The following is a 14,252-nucleotide window of genomic DNA, read 5'->3' as shown; positions in this document are numbered from 1 at the left end:
TACTGAAGTACAGTTCATTTACGATATTTCAGGTGTACAGCAAAGTGATTCAGCTATACATACATATATATATTCTTTTTCAGACTTTTTTCCCATTATAGCTTATTACAAGATACTGAATATAGTTCCTTGTGCTATACAGTAGGCCCTTCTCAAAAATCTATTAGGATCAAGCATTTAACAGAAAGTAAAACCTGCATAAAATTTAAAGTATCACAATTTCACAAATCAAAGTTTTTAAAATAATTTTATCCAACTTTGCAAATGTCAAAATACAGTATTGAGTATATAAGCCACTGCCAAACACACAATGAATAGAGAATTTCATGTTATGATTGTGTCTCTATATCCTGTGATGAAAAATATTTCTCCTCTAACCTAGTACATACATATTATTACATATATTTGAACTTGATGTGCAAATATCTATTTCATGGATTAGTACCTAAAAACCACTTTTAAAATATTTTTTCCCATGTCACTTTAATTATGTTAGTATAATGCATAATACTTACTGGGCTGCTCCTTCCCTGAGAAGATTATCATTATTAAGCAGTAACCGAACATCTGCAAAACAAACGTTATTTTTTCTATATTACTATTTTCCTATATTTGAAATTTCTATAGAATGAATTTAGGTTATTTTAGTCATGTGTCAGTATCCTACCCACCCCCCAAAACATGTATGGGAGATCAAAATATCACTGTGATGACCAAAATAACCACAAAAACATATCATGATATAAATAAAAAAAGAAAAGATTTTGGTAAGGAAATAGCAGATGGAATGAGATAAAAATATGCTATTTCATACTCTTAATAGTCAATGCAGGCAGACTATAACATGTCTCCAAAGAACTAAAGTGGAGATAAGCTACACCAAGAAGATGGTGTGATAAGATCTGCCGAAGACTGAGCACTATGCCTCTCAGTCTGACAATACTATCATGAGTTTCAAATGAATCTGCTCTATGGAAAAAGTGATTAAACAAGAAACAGCTTGTGAATGCAGTACAGATGTAGGCATTTTGTTTCTCAGACAGCTCATGTTCAACAACAGATGAATGTGTTGAGTTAGATATGGATAACTACTTTATTTGATTTAGTAATCTCACTTTGGTTGTTGATTCTTAACTCTGTCCTAACTTCAGACTCAACTATGTAGACACGTGCTTTTTAATCATTAAAACACAACTTTAAAACTACAATTTTAATTGGAAAAAAAATCACATAATTTCACCAAAAAACAAACAAAATTCTACTCTAGTCTTGATGTACTTTCTTTCATTATTTTCCCTATACACTTGGCTGTTTTACATAATTGCTATCATAAAGTACATATAACAAAGTATCCTAATTTTTTTCATTAAATGAAAATAACACAAATAACTTAAGTACCTTCTATTAAGAAACTGGTTAAATGTAACATAAACAGACAATAGTTCTTATAAATAGTGTAAAATTGGGCATCCAATAGAAATAATGTAGATACGTATTTATCAACTTGAAATATATACATAATATAATAAACAAGAAGGGGAAAACCCAGCATGTACAGTATGATATTTATGCAATGTTATATATATGTGTCTAAATTGAGAAATGTTGGAAGTATTTCATTCAAACAGTGGAGAAGAGAGGGTAGAATTTTGTGTGATTCTTAGATTCTTTTTTGCTCTTTGGAAATTTTAGAATGACTATGAATCATTTTTACAAAAATAATAAAAGCTATTCCAAAAAAAAAATATTGCCTATTCACATACCTCTTTGTAGCAGTAAGTCCCAATTTAAAAAACAGCATCTGGCTAACCACTAAAATAATACTAATTTGGTTTCTAAGTTAACTGATTTTAAACAATGGAAGCTTCTGCCTAAAAAATTAAAACACAGACATTTACAATTATAGGTATTCTTATCTCACAAAGTAAACTGGGAATTCGATTTGATAAATATATTATTGTATCTTCAATATTTAAAGCATAATCATTAACAGCAGTATTGCATGGTAGGTAGTATATCTTTTTCAGTTCTACCTAAATGGGAAAATAATTTAAAAGCAACGTGTCTACATGATCCAGTTATCTTTACTCTGGAAAAGAAGTCCAAACTTCTATCATATGAAGAATACAGTGAAAGAAATAGAGAATAATTTGAATAAAATAAAAACTACTCTTAAGAAGGGATGTGGTTTCAAGTCAGACCACACATCAGAACAATGCGTGGGTGGGAGTCTTAATTAAAAAACAAAAAAGTATCCATTTCAGAGCTCCAGCCCAGATAACACAACAGTTCCTGAGAATGAAGACCAGAAATCTACGTTTTAATGATTCTTACATAGCCAATCTAGGAAATAGCATTTGGGAACCACTGATCTGACAAGATTTTATGACTCTGAAATTCTAAAATTTGTGGCTTCAATGGAATCATTCTGATGTTAATATTATCAACAAAAATAGCATGAAAATAACCAAATGCATATGAGATTTCCCCCTCAAATACTTAACTCCTTTCTCACTCTAAAATACTCCCTCATTTAAAACTTACATATATATTCCCATTTCCATTCCACAGTTCCAGCCCAGGTCTACTGAATGGCTCATCCTGAATGCCCAAGTCCTCATCCAAAATGCCTACTGTACGTCAACACAGAACATATCAACTCAACATCAATTTCCAATGAGACTTAGAAAAGCAATTTCTGGGACTCATACATTCTTTCAGGGTCTTTCTGATTAACAAATCTGTTGGGCATTTAATTCAGGGTAAGAATAGTAAGTGAAAATCTTTTCTTAGAATTATAATTTATTCCTGGCTCTATAAATTGTATGGGAGTTTGGGGGCTACTGACTTTAGCACAGTTTCCCCATTATCAGTTTAAGTTAAATGCCAACTTTTGACCCTATGGAGAAAAGACTATCTTCTTTAATGCCCCAACCATCAAACGTATTAACCTGTATTTAGGTTATAAAGGCTGAATATTAAAACAGAAGTTAAACCCTATAGGAAGAAGAAATACTTCTGAATTCTCCCCAATTTCCCAATTCATTGCTTCAGATTTTATGGTTATCTTGAAAGGAAGAATATTTTAACTTCCAGATTTTTCACAATATAGACTGCCATTCTTCCTCTAAGTGTAGCTCAGTGGTTAAATTTTTAAATGTATAAAAATTACCATATGTAATTATATGTACTAAATCATATATTAATCTTGTTTGTGGATGATTTAAGGGATTTTCTAGGGTATTTTAACTTTATACAATTTTTGCCTCATTTTTTGACTTTCAAACCTAATCTTTTCTGAGGTGAGATTCCATTATATCTTATACTATGAATTAAAATGAGAGATTAAACTTCTTGAAAAACAGGTTTAAATAGATTACTCTGGAGTAGAATGTTTAAAAAAATGAAACTGAAGAGCACTGTATAAATTAGTTTTAATTTAAGACATAGTGAAAGCCAAATATATATGAAGTAGAAATTAAGCATTTAAAGTACTTATGGTAGATTATTCTTAAAACTGCTTTAAAAAAGTTTTGCATAGGGCTTCCCTGGTGGCACAGTGGTTGACAGTCCACCTGCCGATGCAGGGGACGTGGGTTCATGCCCTGGTCCGGGAAGATCCCACATGCCGCGAAGTGGCTGGGCCCGTGAACCATGGCCACTGAGCCTGCGTGTCCGGAGCCTGTGCTCCGCAATGGAAGAGTCCACAACAGTGTGAGGCCCACGTACCGCAAAAAAAAAAGAAGTTTTGTGTAAAAATCACTACAGGCCATTTTCTGCACAACTATTTCAACCACTTCATTCTGTTAAAGAGGAGCTATTGTTATAGTTTTTACAGCAACCAGGAGACTATGTTGTATTTAAATTTCTCATCTATGGGTGAATAATTATAAAACTGTTTGCCAGTGAGATGTGAGGTTTAAAGAAAGGTATACTGTGAACTGATTTATGAGATATAATTTAAATAACAAATTGTTTTTACATGTGATGTCATCTTCTAAGCCCAGGAAACAAGCACAGTGAAACAATGTCCCTCCCTTCTTTTCTGGCTGTTCCTATTAATCAAGTAGGCTTTTCTTTAAAAGAAACATAAAAAATGCATTTCACAACTCCAAAAAAAAATTAAAATTTTCTTGTCTTTTAAAATGATTTAATGTTATTCTTTAAGAGGGTTAAAATTTGCAAACATAATTATCATATGTCATAAACACATTATATTCTCAACCTTACAAAATCCAGATTGACAAAAATTTTCACTGTAATTCAGAAAATACAGATTTTTCTACCCACTCCCCTTAACTTAGTTACTTTGGTTATGTAACTTATTCTTTAAAAAAGGAGTGCTTGACATATCAAGGCGTAAGTGTTATGAATTAAACACTCACCATTAAACACCTCATTAAATTCTCCAGGAGGGGCATGAATGATGAATTTTGCCGCTATACGCACCTAAAACAGAAACAAAGATATAAATGTTCCACAGCATAGGCCTCTGCTAAAACAACCAAAAACCATGCAAAATTAAAATACTTCAAAGTTCTACTGAAAATGGCTTAAGATTTTAAAGACAGTGACATTTTTTCACTCAAACACCCTAAGTTTATTACTGTTTTAATCATTTAATATAATCACAATGCATAGACTGAATGTAGATAAAATATATGTATAACTAATGCATTTAAGGATTCAAAGCTGCCTACATATAAATATTTTCTTATAAGCAAATTTTTCTTTTAAACTAAAATGGAAAAGAATGATCCATCAAGAAAATTTCTATGTGTGAGGAAATAAGATGCATTTAGGTACTATGAAGAAAATATATTGTGTGTCCATACAGTCACAAATGTGCATGTCGATAAAGTCACAAATTAGTTTAAAAAAATGTAGAAAGGAAGAGGGAAAGAAAGGTCTAAATTCAAAATGTTTTGAACATGAGATCTGACTAGATCTTAGGAAATTTTAGTTCAAAAATAAGTGAGAGACAAAATATCAACAGGTATACTGACAGGTATATTTTAAGAGAATAAAGGCTATATTAAAGAGATTAATCACTAATGACTATATATGAGAGTTTGATGACATGCCCAATATTATAATTTAGTGAAGAAGTTCTGAGTATTTATAATAGTTTTCCAACCACTATACAATAGCCTCCAACTCAGCTGATCAGTGATATTGTCAGAAATGGACATTCATGAGCCCTACCCAACCAAATGAATTAGATTCTGGAAATGAGGCCCAGAAAACACTATAAACAAGCTTTCCAAGTGATTTTAAAAATACACATCCAAGTATTCACTGAATTAAGGGACCACACATGACAAAAACAAAAGCTTTATTTCATATTGTCCACTTTACTAGCACTGTCGCTGCTCTGATGTAGAAACTAAAAATAATGGAAAAGGAAATAGTTATATATGTTTGTGTATATATGTCATATGTGTGTGTGCATGCATCTAAGTACACATATGGTTTTCAGAGGAGAGACACAGATGAAAAAGGTATTTACAGTTAAAAAGAAGATGTTCCTAGCTAGAGGCCACATATGTGACAAGGCCAGTTAGAAAACTGTTGATTTAAAACAAAAAGAAAAGCTTTTGTAGTCTGGAATATCAAAAAGTCTGAAGCAAAACCTACTGTTGTTGGATACCACCGAGAGATTACACTGATGAAGATGATAACAAAAATGGGATTATTTAAATTAGTGTTTACCAAGCACTTTACACGGATTATGTCATTTACTCTTCAGTCATCAGACTGAATATACTGAATATACACTTTATTTACTACATTATGCTGCTTCTCAAGATTTTAAACAGTTTTGTTGAATGGGTAAAATGCTCCCACCAAAAGATGAACAGGGCAGAATGTGACAGGGTGGCCACCAACAAACTGCCAAAGTATAAACATTTTTTGGTATTTAAAATGTCAATAGCAGCAACTTAAGGGAAATAAATTCTTCCCAAGACAGAAAAAAACAGAGTTCACTCCAAAAGAAAGATGTAACCTGAATAGTCCTAGATCTACTAAAGAAATGAGTTTGTTGTTAAAAGCATTCCAACAAATAAAACTTCAGGTTTTCTTATAACAGGCATTTAAGGAAGAAATATTACCAATTCTCCACAAATTATTCCAGAAAACAGAACTGAAGAAACTTCCAACTTATTTTAAGAGAATAGCATTATCCTATACCAAAGACTAAAATACTACAAGAAACACAACTCACAGACCAAAACCTTTCATAAACACAGAAGCAAAAATCTTCAATAAAGTATTAGCAAATTGAATCCAACTATATAGAAAGGATAACACATCATGACCAAGTGGAGTTTTTCCTAGAAATGCAGGGCTGTTTCACTATTTGAAAAGCAATTCACAATATAAACTGATTAAAGATGAAAAACCACAATCACCTCAATAGATGCAGAAAAATTATTTAATAACATTCAACAACCAATCATGATAAAAAAAACTCTTAGAAAACTAAAAAGACAATGTCTTTAATTTGATAAAAGGTATTTACAAAAAAGCCTATAGCTAACATGATCCTTAATGGTCAAAAACTGAATGCTTCCCCCTAACATCAGGTAAGAATGTCTGTTCTCATCCCTCCTATTCAACATCATACTGAGATCTTAGTGCAATAAGGTAAGAAAAACAAATGAAAGTCATTTCATAAATAAAATAAAACTTTCTACTTGAGGACAACATGATTGTTTACAATGAAAAATCCCAAGGAATCTTAAACAAACAAACAAAACCACCCAATAACCTATAAAACTTAGGTACAAAGCTAACAAAATATGTACAGGACTAATATCCTGAAAACTACACAAAACTGATGAAAGAAATCAAAGAAGATCTAAATAAATGGAGAGACATGTATGTTCACGGATTGGAAGGCTCCTTATTATAAAGATAACCATTTTTCCCAAACTATTCTACAGATTCAATGAAGGCCCAATCAAAATCCAAGCAGGATTTTTTGGATACACATCAACAAGCTGATTCTAACATTGATGTTTCCTATATTATTATTTTTCTATGTTTGAAGAATGCAATGAATGCAGGCTATTTTGGCCATGTACCAAGATTAACACTCCCTCCCTGCAAATGTAAGCAAGATCAAGAAATCACTCTGGTGCCCAGAACAACCATAAACACACACATGAACACACAGCATGGTATTAAAAAAAAGACTTTGGTTAGGAAATGAGAGGGAATGAATATTATTTCACACCCTTAGCAGTAAATGCGAAGTAGCAATGGCAAATGAACTAGAATAGCCAAAATAATTTTGAAAAAGAACAAAGTTGGAGAATTCACACTACCTAATCTTAAGACTTAATATGAAGCTACAGTCATATATGGATCATAATGGAATAGAAGAGACAGCCCATAAATAAACCCACACACCTACGGTCGATTAATCTTTGACAAAGGACGTAAGAATATACAATGGAGAAAAGGCAGTCTCTTCAGCAAGTGGTGTTGGGAAAGCAGGACAGCCACATGTAAATCAGTGAAGTTAGAACACTCCCTCATATCAAACACAAATATAAACTCAAAATGGCTTAAAGATTTAAATATAAGACATGAAACCATAAAACTCCTGGAAGAGAACATAGGCAAAACATTCTGACATAAATCATACCAATGTTTTCTTAGATGAGTCTCCCAAGACAAAAGAAATAAAAGCAAAAATAAACAAATGGGACCTAATCAAACTTTTAAGCTTTTGCATGCAAAGGAAACCATAAACAAAATGAAAAGACGAACTTGGAGAAAATATTTGCAAACGGTGACCAGTAAGGGCTTCATTTCCAAAATATACAGACAGCTCATACAACTCAATAACAAAAATACAAACAACCCAATCAAAAACCGGGCAGAAAACCTAAATAGACATTTCTCCAAAAAAGACATACAGATGGCGAATACTCACATGAAAAGACACTCAACATCGCTAATTATTAGAGAAATGCAAATCAAAATTACAATGAGTTACCACCTCACATCAGTCAGAATGGCCATCGTCAGAAAAATCTACAAATAATACAGGCTGGAGCGGGTGTGGAGAAAAGGGAACCCTCCTACACTGTCGGTGGGACTTGTAAATTGATGCAGCCACTATGGAAAACAGGATGGAAGTTCCCCAAAAAAACTAAAAATAAAGTTGCCATATGATCCAGCAATCCCACTCCTGGGCATATATCTGGACAAAATTATAATTCGAAAAGATACATGCACCCCAGTGTTAACAGCAGCACTATTTACAACAGCCAAGACATGGAAGAAACCTAAATGTTCATCAACAGATGAATGGATAGAGAAGATGTGGTGCGTGTGTGTACATATATACATATACACACACACGCACGTGCGCACATACACACAGAATACTACCCAACCATAAAAAAGAATGAAATAATGCCATTTGCAGCAACATGGATGGACCTAGAGATTATCATACTACGTGAAGGAAGTCAGAAAGAGAAAGACAAATACCATGTGATATCACTTATATCTAAGTGAAATTAAAGTGAAACCATAAACCTTAAAGTAGAATCTAAAATATGACACACAAATGAACTTACCTACCAAACAGAAACAGACTCACAGACATAGAGAACAGACTTGTGGTTGCCAAGGGGGAGGCAGAGAGGGGAAGGGACGGATTGGGAGTTTGGGATTAGCAGATACAAACTATTATATACAGAATAGATAAACAACAAGGTCTTACTGTATAGCACAGGGAACTATATTCAGTATCCTGTAATAAACCATAGTGAAAAAGAAAATAATAAAATAAAAAGTAAAAACCAAAAAAAGCTATAGTCATTAAGACAGAGGGATAGATAATGAATGGAACAGAACTGAGAGTCAAAAAATATACCCTGCATACGTATCGCCAAATGATTTTTGACAAAGGTGCAACGGCAATGCAATGTTTAAAGAATATCTTTTCAACAAATGATATCCAAACAATTAGATATCCATGAGCAAAAAATAAACTGCAATCTAAACCTTACCCCTTACCAAAAAAATTACCTCAAAATGGATTATAGCTCTAAATGTAAAATATAAAACTTAACAAAAAATTAAAAGGAAACAGAAGAAAACCTTCATGACCTGGGGTTAGGCCAAAAGTTATCAGACATGATACTAAAACCATGACCCATTAAAAAACTGATAAACTGGACTTCATTGAAATTAAAAACTTACGCTCTGTTACAGACATTGTTAAAAGAATGAAAAAGCTACAAACTGGAGAAAATATCAGCAAATCACATATCCAATAAAGAAATTGTATCTAGAACATATACTATCAAAACTCAACAGTAAGAAACCAGTGAACAGAAGACTTGAACACACTTCACCAAAAAGGATATATAGAAGACAGATACATGCACAAAAGGATGTACAGTATCATTAATCATTTAGGAAATCAGTATCATAAAATACCACTATATACCTAATAGAATGGCTAAAATAAAGAAGATTGATAATACCAATGTGAAACTGAAGCTCTAATACATTTCTGTGGCAATGCAAAATAGTACAATTGGTACCGAAAACAGTTTAGCAATTTCTTATAAACACACACCATACGACAAAACAAACCCACTTCCAGGTATCTACCCTATGTTCCCACAAAAATCGATTCAAAATTGTTCAAAACTAGAAACAATCCACAACCTAAATGTCCACCTATGGGTGAATGGATAAACAATAATGTGTCTATGCGATGGAATACTACTCAGCAATGATAAGGGACAAACTATGAATACATGCAACAACTTGGATGAATCTCAAAAGCCTTATGCTGAATGAAAGAAACCATTCTCAGATGGTTACATGGCAATGATATAAGATTCCATTTACATGACATTCTCCAATAAACAATATTTTATAGCAATGGAGAACAGATCAATGGCTGCCAGGGGCTGGGAGGAGGAGTGGGGATGGGTGTGAACGCAATGGGAGAAATGAGGGAAAGGAAGAAAATAAGAGAGTTTTTGGGGGTGATGGAATTACTCCATATCTCGATTTTGGTAATGGTTACATGCATCTATACATGTGTTGAAAGTCATAAAAAAAAAAGAGAAGGGGGTATTTTATAATATGTTAATTAAAAATATATATTTCGTGTGTTTTCAAAATTATTTTCTTCTGGGCTTCCTGGTGGCGCAGTAGTTAAGAATCCGCCTGCCAATGCAGGGGACACGGGTTCAATCCCTGGTCCGGGAAGATCCCACATGCTGTGGAGCAACTAAGCCTGCGCACCACAACTACTGAGCCTGCACTCTAGAACCCGCAAGCCACAACTACTGAGCCTGAGTGCCACAACTACTGAAGCCCGCGTACCTAGAGCCCATGTTCCACAACGAGAAGCCACCGCAACAAGAAGCCCGCACACTGCAACTAAGAGCAGCCCCCACTCGTCGCAACTAGAGAAACCTGCTTGCAGCGACAAAGACCCAATACAGCCAAAAAAAAAATACATTTATAAAAAAAAATTATTTTCTTCTAAACTGTTTAAAAGTATTATTAAAATCAAAAATGAAAATATAAAAAATAAGTCATTTTAAAAAGGCAAGGGTGGAGTTGGGAATGGAAGACAGTCATACTAAATATACATTGGCATCTATTATGTTTCCATAAAATGTCTTAATTTCCTTTGTCCCTTTATTCCTCCCTCTCTTCTACTGGGGTTAATGTTAGAAAGCATTTAAAACAAAGTCTTAATCACTACCACAGGCAACAAATAAAAATTGTGGTAACCTGTTAATGAATTTATCAAATATTTCTTTTGGAAACTTTTAGAATTTTGAGGAAATTTTTTTTAACACTTCTAATGACTTACACCCTACCAATGAAACTGACAAAATTAAAGTACTGATAGCAAGCAGTATCTATCTATCTATCTATCTATCTATCTATCTATATCTATATATATATATATACAGTATAGCATATTTAGTGATATGATCAACGGTTGAGCTTTATATTTTTTAGTTGTTTCAAAAAAAGGTACATATCATTTAGACTTTTAGTCAGTTCTATTTTGGGTTTTCACCTAGAAAGCAAAAATGTTCTATAGTTTTATCTTACAGACTTGTTTGCCCTTACTATTGCACAAAATGCATACAGTAACCAAAAAGAGTTAAGACTGCTCACAATATCCAAAATGAATGGTGGGTCAAAAGAAGTGCCACTGAGGGTTGAGAAGTCATGGGAGCTGTCTGGCTGAGAACCCAAAACACAACTTGGACTTTACCAGCTATGCCTGAAGTATCTTAATCTGGTCTTTGTGAATTTCACAAGCTAAGAAGAATCTGTTTTTTGGATTTCTCAGGTGCTAAAGAAAAGAAAGTGTGTCCACCACAGTAAAGGCTTAATTGTCTTCCTGCAAAACTGTTCGTTCAATCATCTGGGTATTTTCTAAACACTGCTACAGACTGAACATTCCCCTACATCCATCCTTCCTAGCAGACATTTTTTTAATTTTAAAAATTATTTATTCTAGCTACTTCCAAACCCAAGAAAGAAAAAAGTTACACAAGTTAACACATATGGAGCTATACTCAATTTACCCCTGGGAATATTATCATTTTTCTGGATGAGCCCAGTGAATTATTAGATACACCCCTAAGGCCCACAGCAAAATCTCCTGCATTAACCACCATCTTTCCTCCACATGATATTATTCGAAGTCAAGTCCTTCTAAATTGGAGCAGGAAAGAGTTATTACTTTTTTTTTTTTTTTTTCTGGTACGCAGGCCTCTCACTGTTGTGGCCTCTCCCGCTGCGGAGCACAGGCTCCGGACGCGCAGGCTCAGCGGCCATGGCTCACGGGCCCAGCCGCTCCGCAGCATGTGGGATCTTCCCGGACCGGGGCACTGCGCCACCAGGGAAGCCCAAGAGTTATTACTTTTATTTTATATCTAAACTGTAATTCTAGATTGCGAGAGGGAGGATACCTTGGTTTTGTTGGGAAGGTTTGGCTAGATGGGAGATTAACTCTTACCTATGTCAATGACTGGCAGTTTACAGGCATACTTCATAACAATCACATCAAGAACAACAGTTTTAAAAAGTTAACCTACTGGGACTTCCCTGGTGGCACAGTGGCTAAGAATTCGCCTGCCAATGCAGGGGACACAGGTTCAAGCCCTGGTCTGGGAAGATCCCACATGCCACAACTAAGCCCATGCGCCACAACTACTGAGCCTGTGCTCTAGAGCCTGCGAGCCACAACTACTGAGCCCGTGCTCTAGAGCCTGCGAGCCACAACTACTGAGCCCACGTGACACAACTACTGAAGCCCATGTGCCTAGAGCCCGTGCTCTGCAACAAGAGAAGCCACTGCAATGAGAAGCCTGCCTGCCGCAACGAAGAGTAGCCCTCGTTCACCGCAACTAGTGAAAGCCCATGCACAGCGATGAAGACCCAACATAGCCAAAAATAAATAAATAAAATAAATTTATTTTTTTTAAAAGTTAACCTACTAATATAGAGCTAGAAGCTAAAAGAGCTATATTTTTTCTTTGCTTTCTCTAGGATCCAAACATTACTTGGTATAAAATATACAAAAAGATAAACATAACATAAAAAGTATGTCCCACTCTGTTGTGCTTCTTGGAAAAAAGCAGATACTCTAAAGTTACTTATGCAGAAGACAAAGCAGTATATTCAAAACAATATCCAAAATGTTAGTATACACTACCTCTGAGAAAAAGTAATTTCTGCCCGTCAACTTTCTGAGATAACACAAAAATACTACTAAACTTTTTTTTTGGTACTTTTTCTTATGGGCTACAATTCAAGCAACAAATTAAATAATGATAGCATCCCACAGAATAAAATAAGAATCCATGAGTCCATATTGACATAAAGAAATGAATGAACAAACGGAGGGAAGCTCTTCATTATAGTAGAATTTCAATTAATGTAGAAGGAATGATTGAATTAGAAAATCACCTGGGGTGACCAACAATGGTAACTGTTGCAGGCAAAAATCATCAAGAGATGCTAAAATTAATGGGTAGAAGTCTAAGAGCATATCTACACAATGTGAATGAATCTTTCTACATGATACTTAATTAAGAATGGATAAACAGTAACTTTATATTGAGGAAACCTGCCACACACCACCTTTACCAAATGACCTAAGTTATCATAATAGTAAAAACTGTGCCTCCTAGTAGGATGTACTGAGGATACAACATCACTTGTTATGCTCCTGCCAAAACTTCATAGGCTGATCTAATCATGAGGAAACATCAAATAAACTGAAATTGAGGTACAGTCTACAAAATAACCATTTTGCACTCTTCCAAAGTGGTAAGGTCATGAAGGACAAACAATGCTGAGAAACTGTTCCAGATTAAAGACCAAGGAGACACTACAACAAAATTCAATGCGATCCTGGATCTAATTGGAGCAATTGGTGAAATTTGAATAGGGTTTGTAGATGAGACAATAATGATGTATCAATGTGAAATTTCTTGATTTTGATCATTGTACTGTGGTTATATAAGAGACAGCCCTAAACACAGTGAAGTATTTAGAGAGTGGGGAAAAATATTCCTTCTCTACTCTTAAATTGTGGGGATTTTCTCTTACATTTTTTCTAAAGTTTCTTAAAGTTTCGCTCTTTGAATTTAGGCCATTAATCTACATGGGACTGATTTCTGTATATGATGTGGGATGGAGATCCATTTTTTATTACATCGTCATAAGGATAAATAAGCCATCCTAATGCTATTTGTTAAAATGGACTTCTTTGTCCCACTGAACCAAATAAATAAACAAATGAAAGAAAAAAAGGAAAGTAACTATTTTCAGTACTATTTTTAAAGTGTGAATTACTTTTTTTCAGTCTGGGACATGAAAAACACATCATAATTTTTAATAAATTCCAAAGATAATTCTGAAAAGTGTCTAATGAATTTAGTAGTCAGCATTCAGGTAGTAACTGCAAAAATGTAACTTCCTCAAGGAACTTCTGAATAGTCAATAATATCAGTAGGCAGCCCTATACTCTAAACTTGGTAGGTAGTTTTTGTTGAATCAATGTTGAATCAATCTATAAGCAAGAATAAACTCTCATTTATTTAGGATGGTCAGGGAATATAGTATTTTAATGAAATGAGCATTCTAGAGTTATCACTAATGGAATTCTGTATGTAGACAGTTAATTTTAAAATAATGTACATTCAAAACCATAAAAACTTATGCTAATATAA

The 14,252-nt window shown here is 34.0% G+C and overlaps 1 protein-coding gene across 1 annotated transcript in view; it reads right to left on the bottom strand.

Annotated features, from left to right (window-relative positions):
- The window catches only part of CAPZA2 (capping actin protein of muscle Z-line subunit alpha 2), a 56,854-nt gene that overhangs the window by 27,207 nt on the left and 15,395 nt on the right, over nt 1–14,252 (bottom strand). Inside the window, exons 2-3 of the mRNA XM_065884373.1 lie at nt 4,386–4,449; nt 516–567 (exon numbers count right to left, since the gene is read on the bottom strand). Coding sequence (XP_065740445.1) covers nt 516–567; nt 4,386–4,449 — 116 coding nt within the window. The remainder of the gene's footprint in view (nt 1–515; nt 568–4,385; nt 4,450–14,252) is intronic.

This window comes from Phocoena phocoena, chromosome 9, assembly GCF_963924675.1.
Source record: "Phocoena phocoena chromosome 9, mPhoPho1.1, whole genome shotgun sequence".
NCBI classification, from domain to species: Eukaryota; Metazoa; Chordata; class Mammalia; order Artiodactyla; family Phocoenidae; genus Phocoena; species Phocoena phocoena.
The sequence above is the reverse complement of the archived record's forward strand: the minus strand, read 5'-3'. Positions and strand labels throughout refer to the sequence as shown.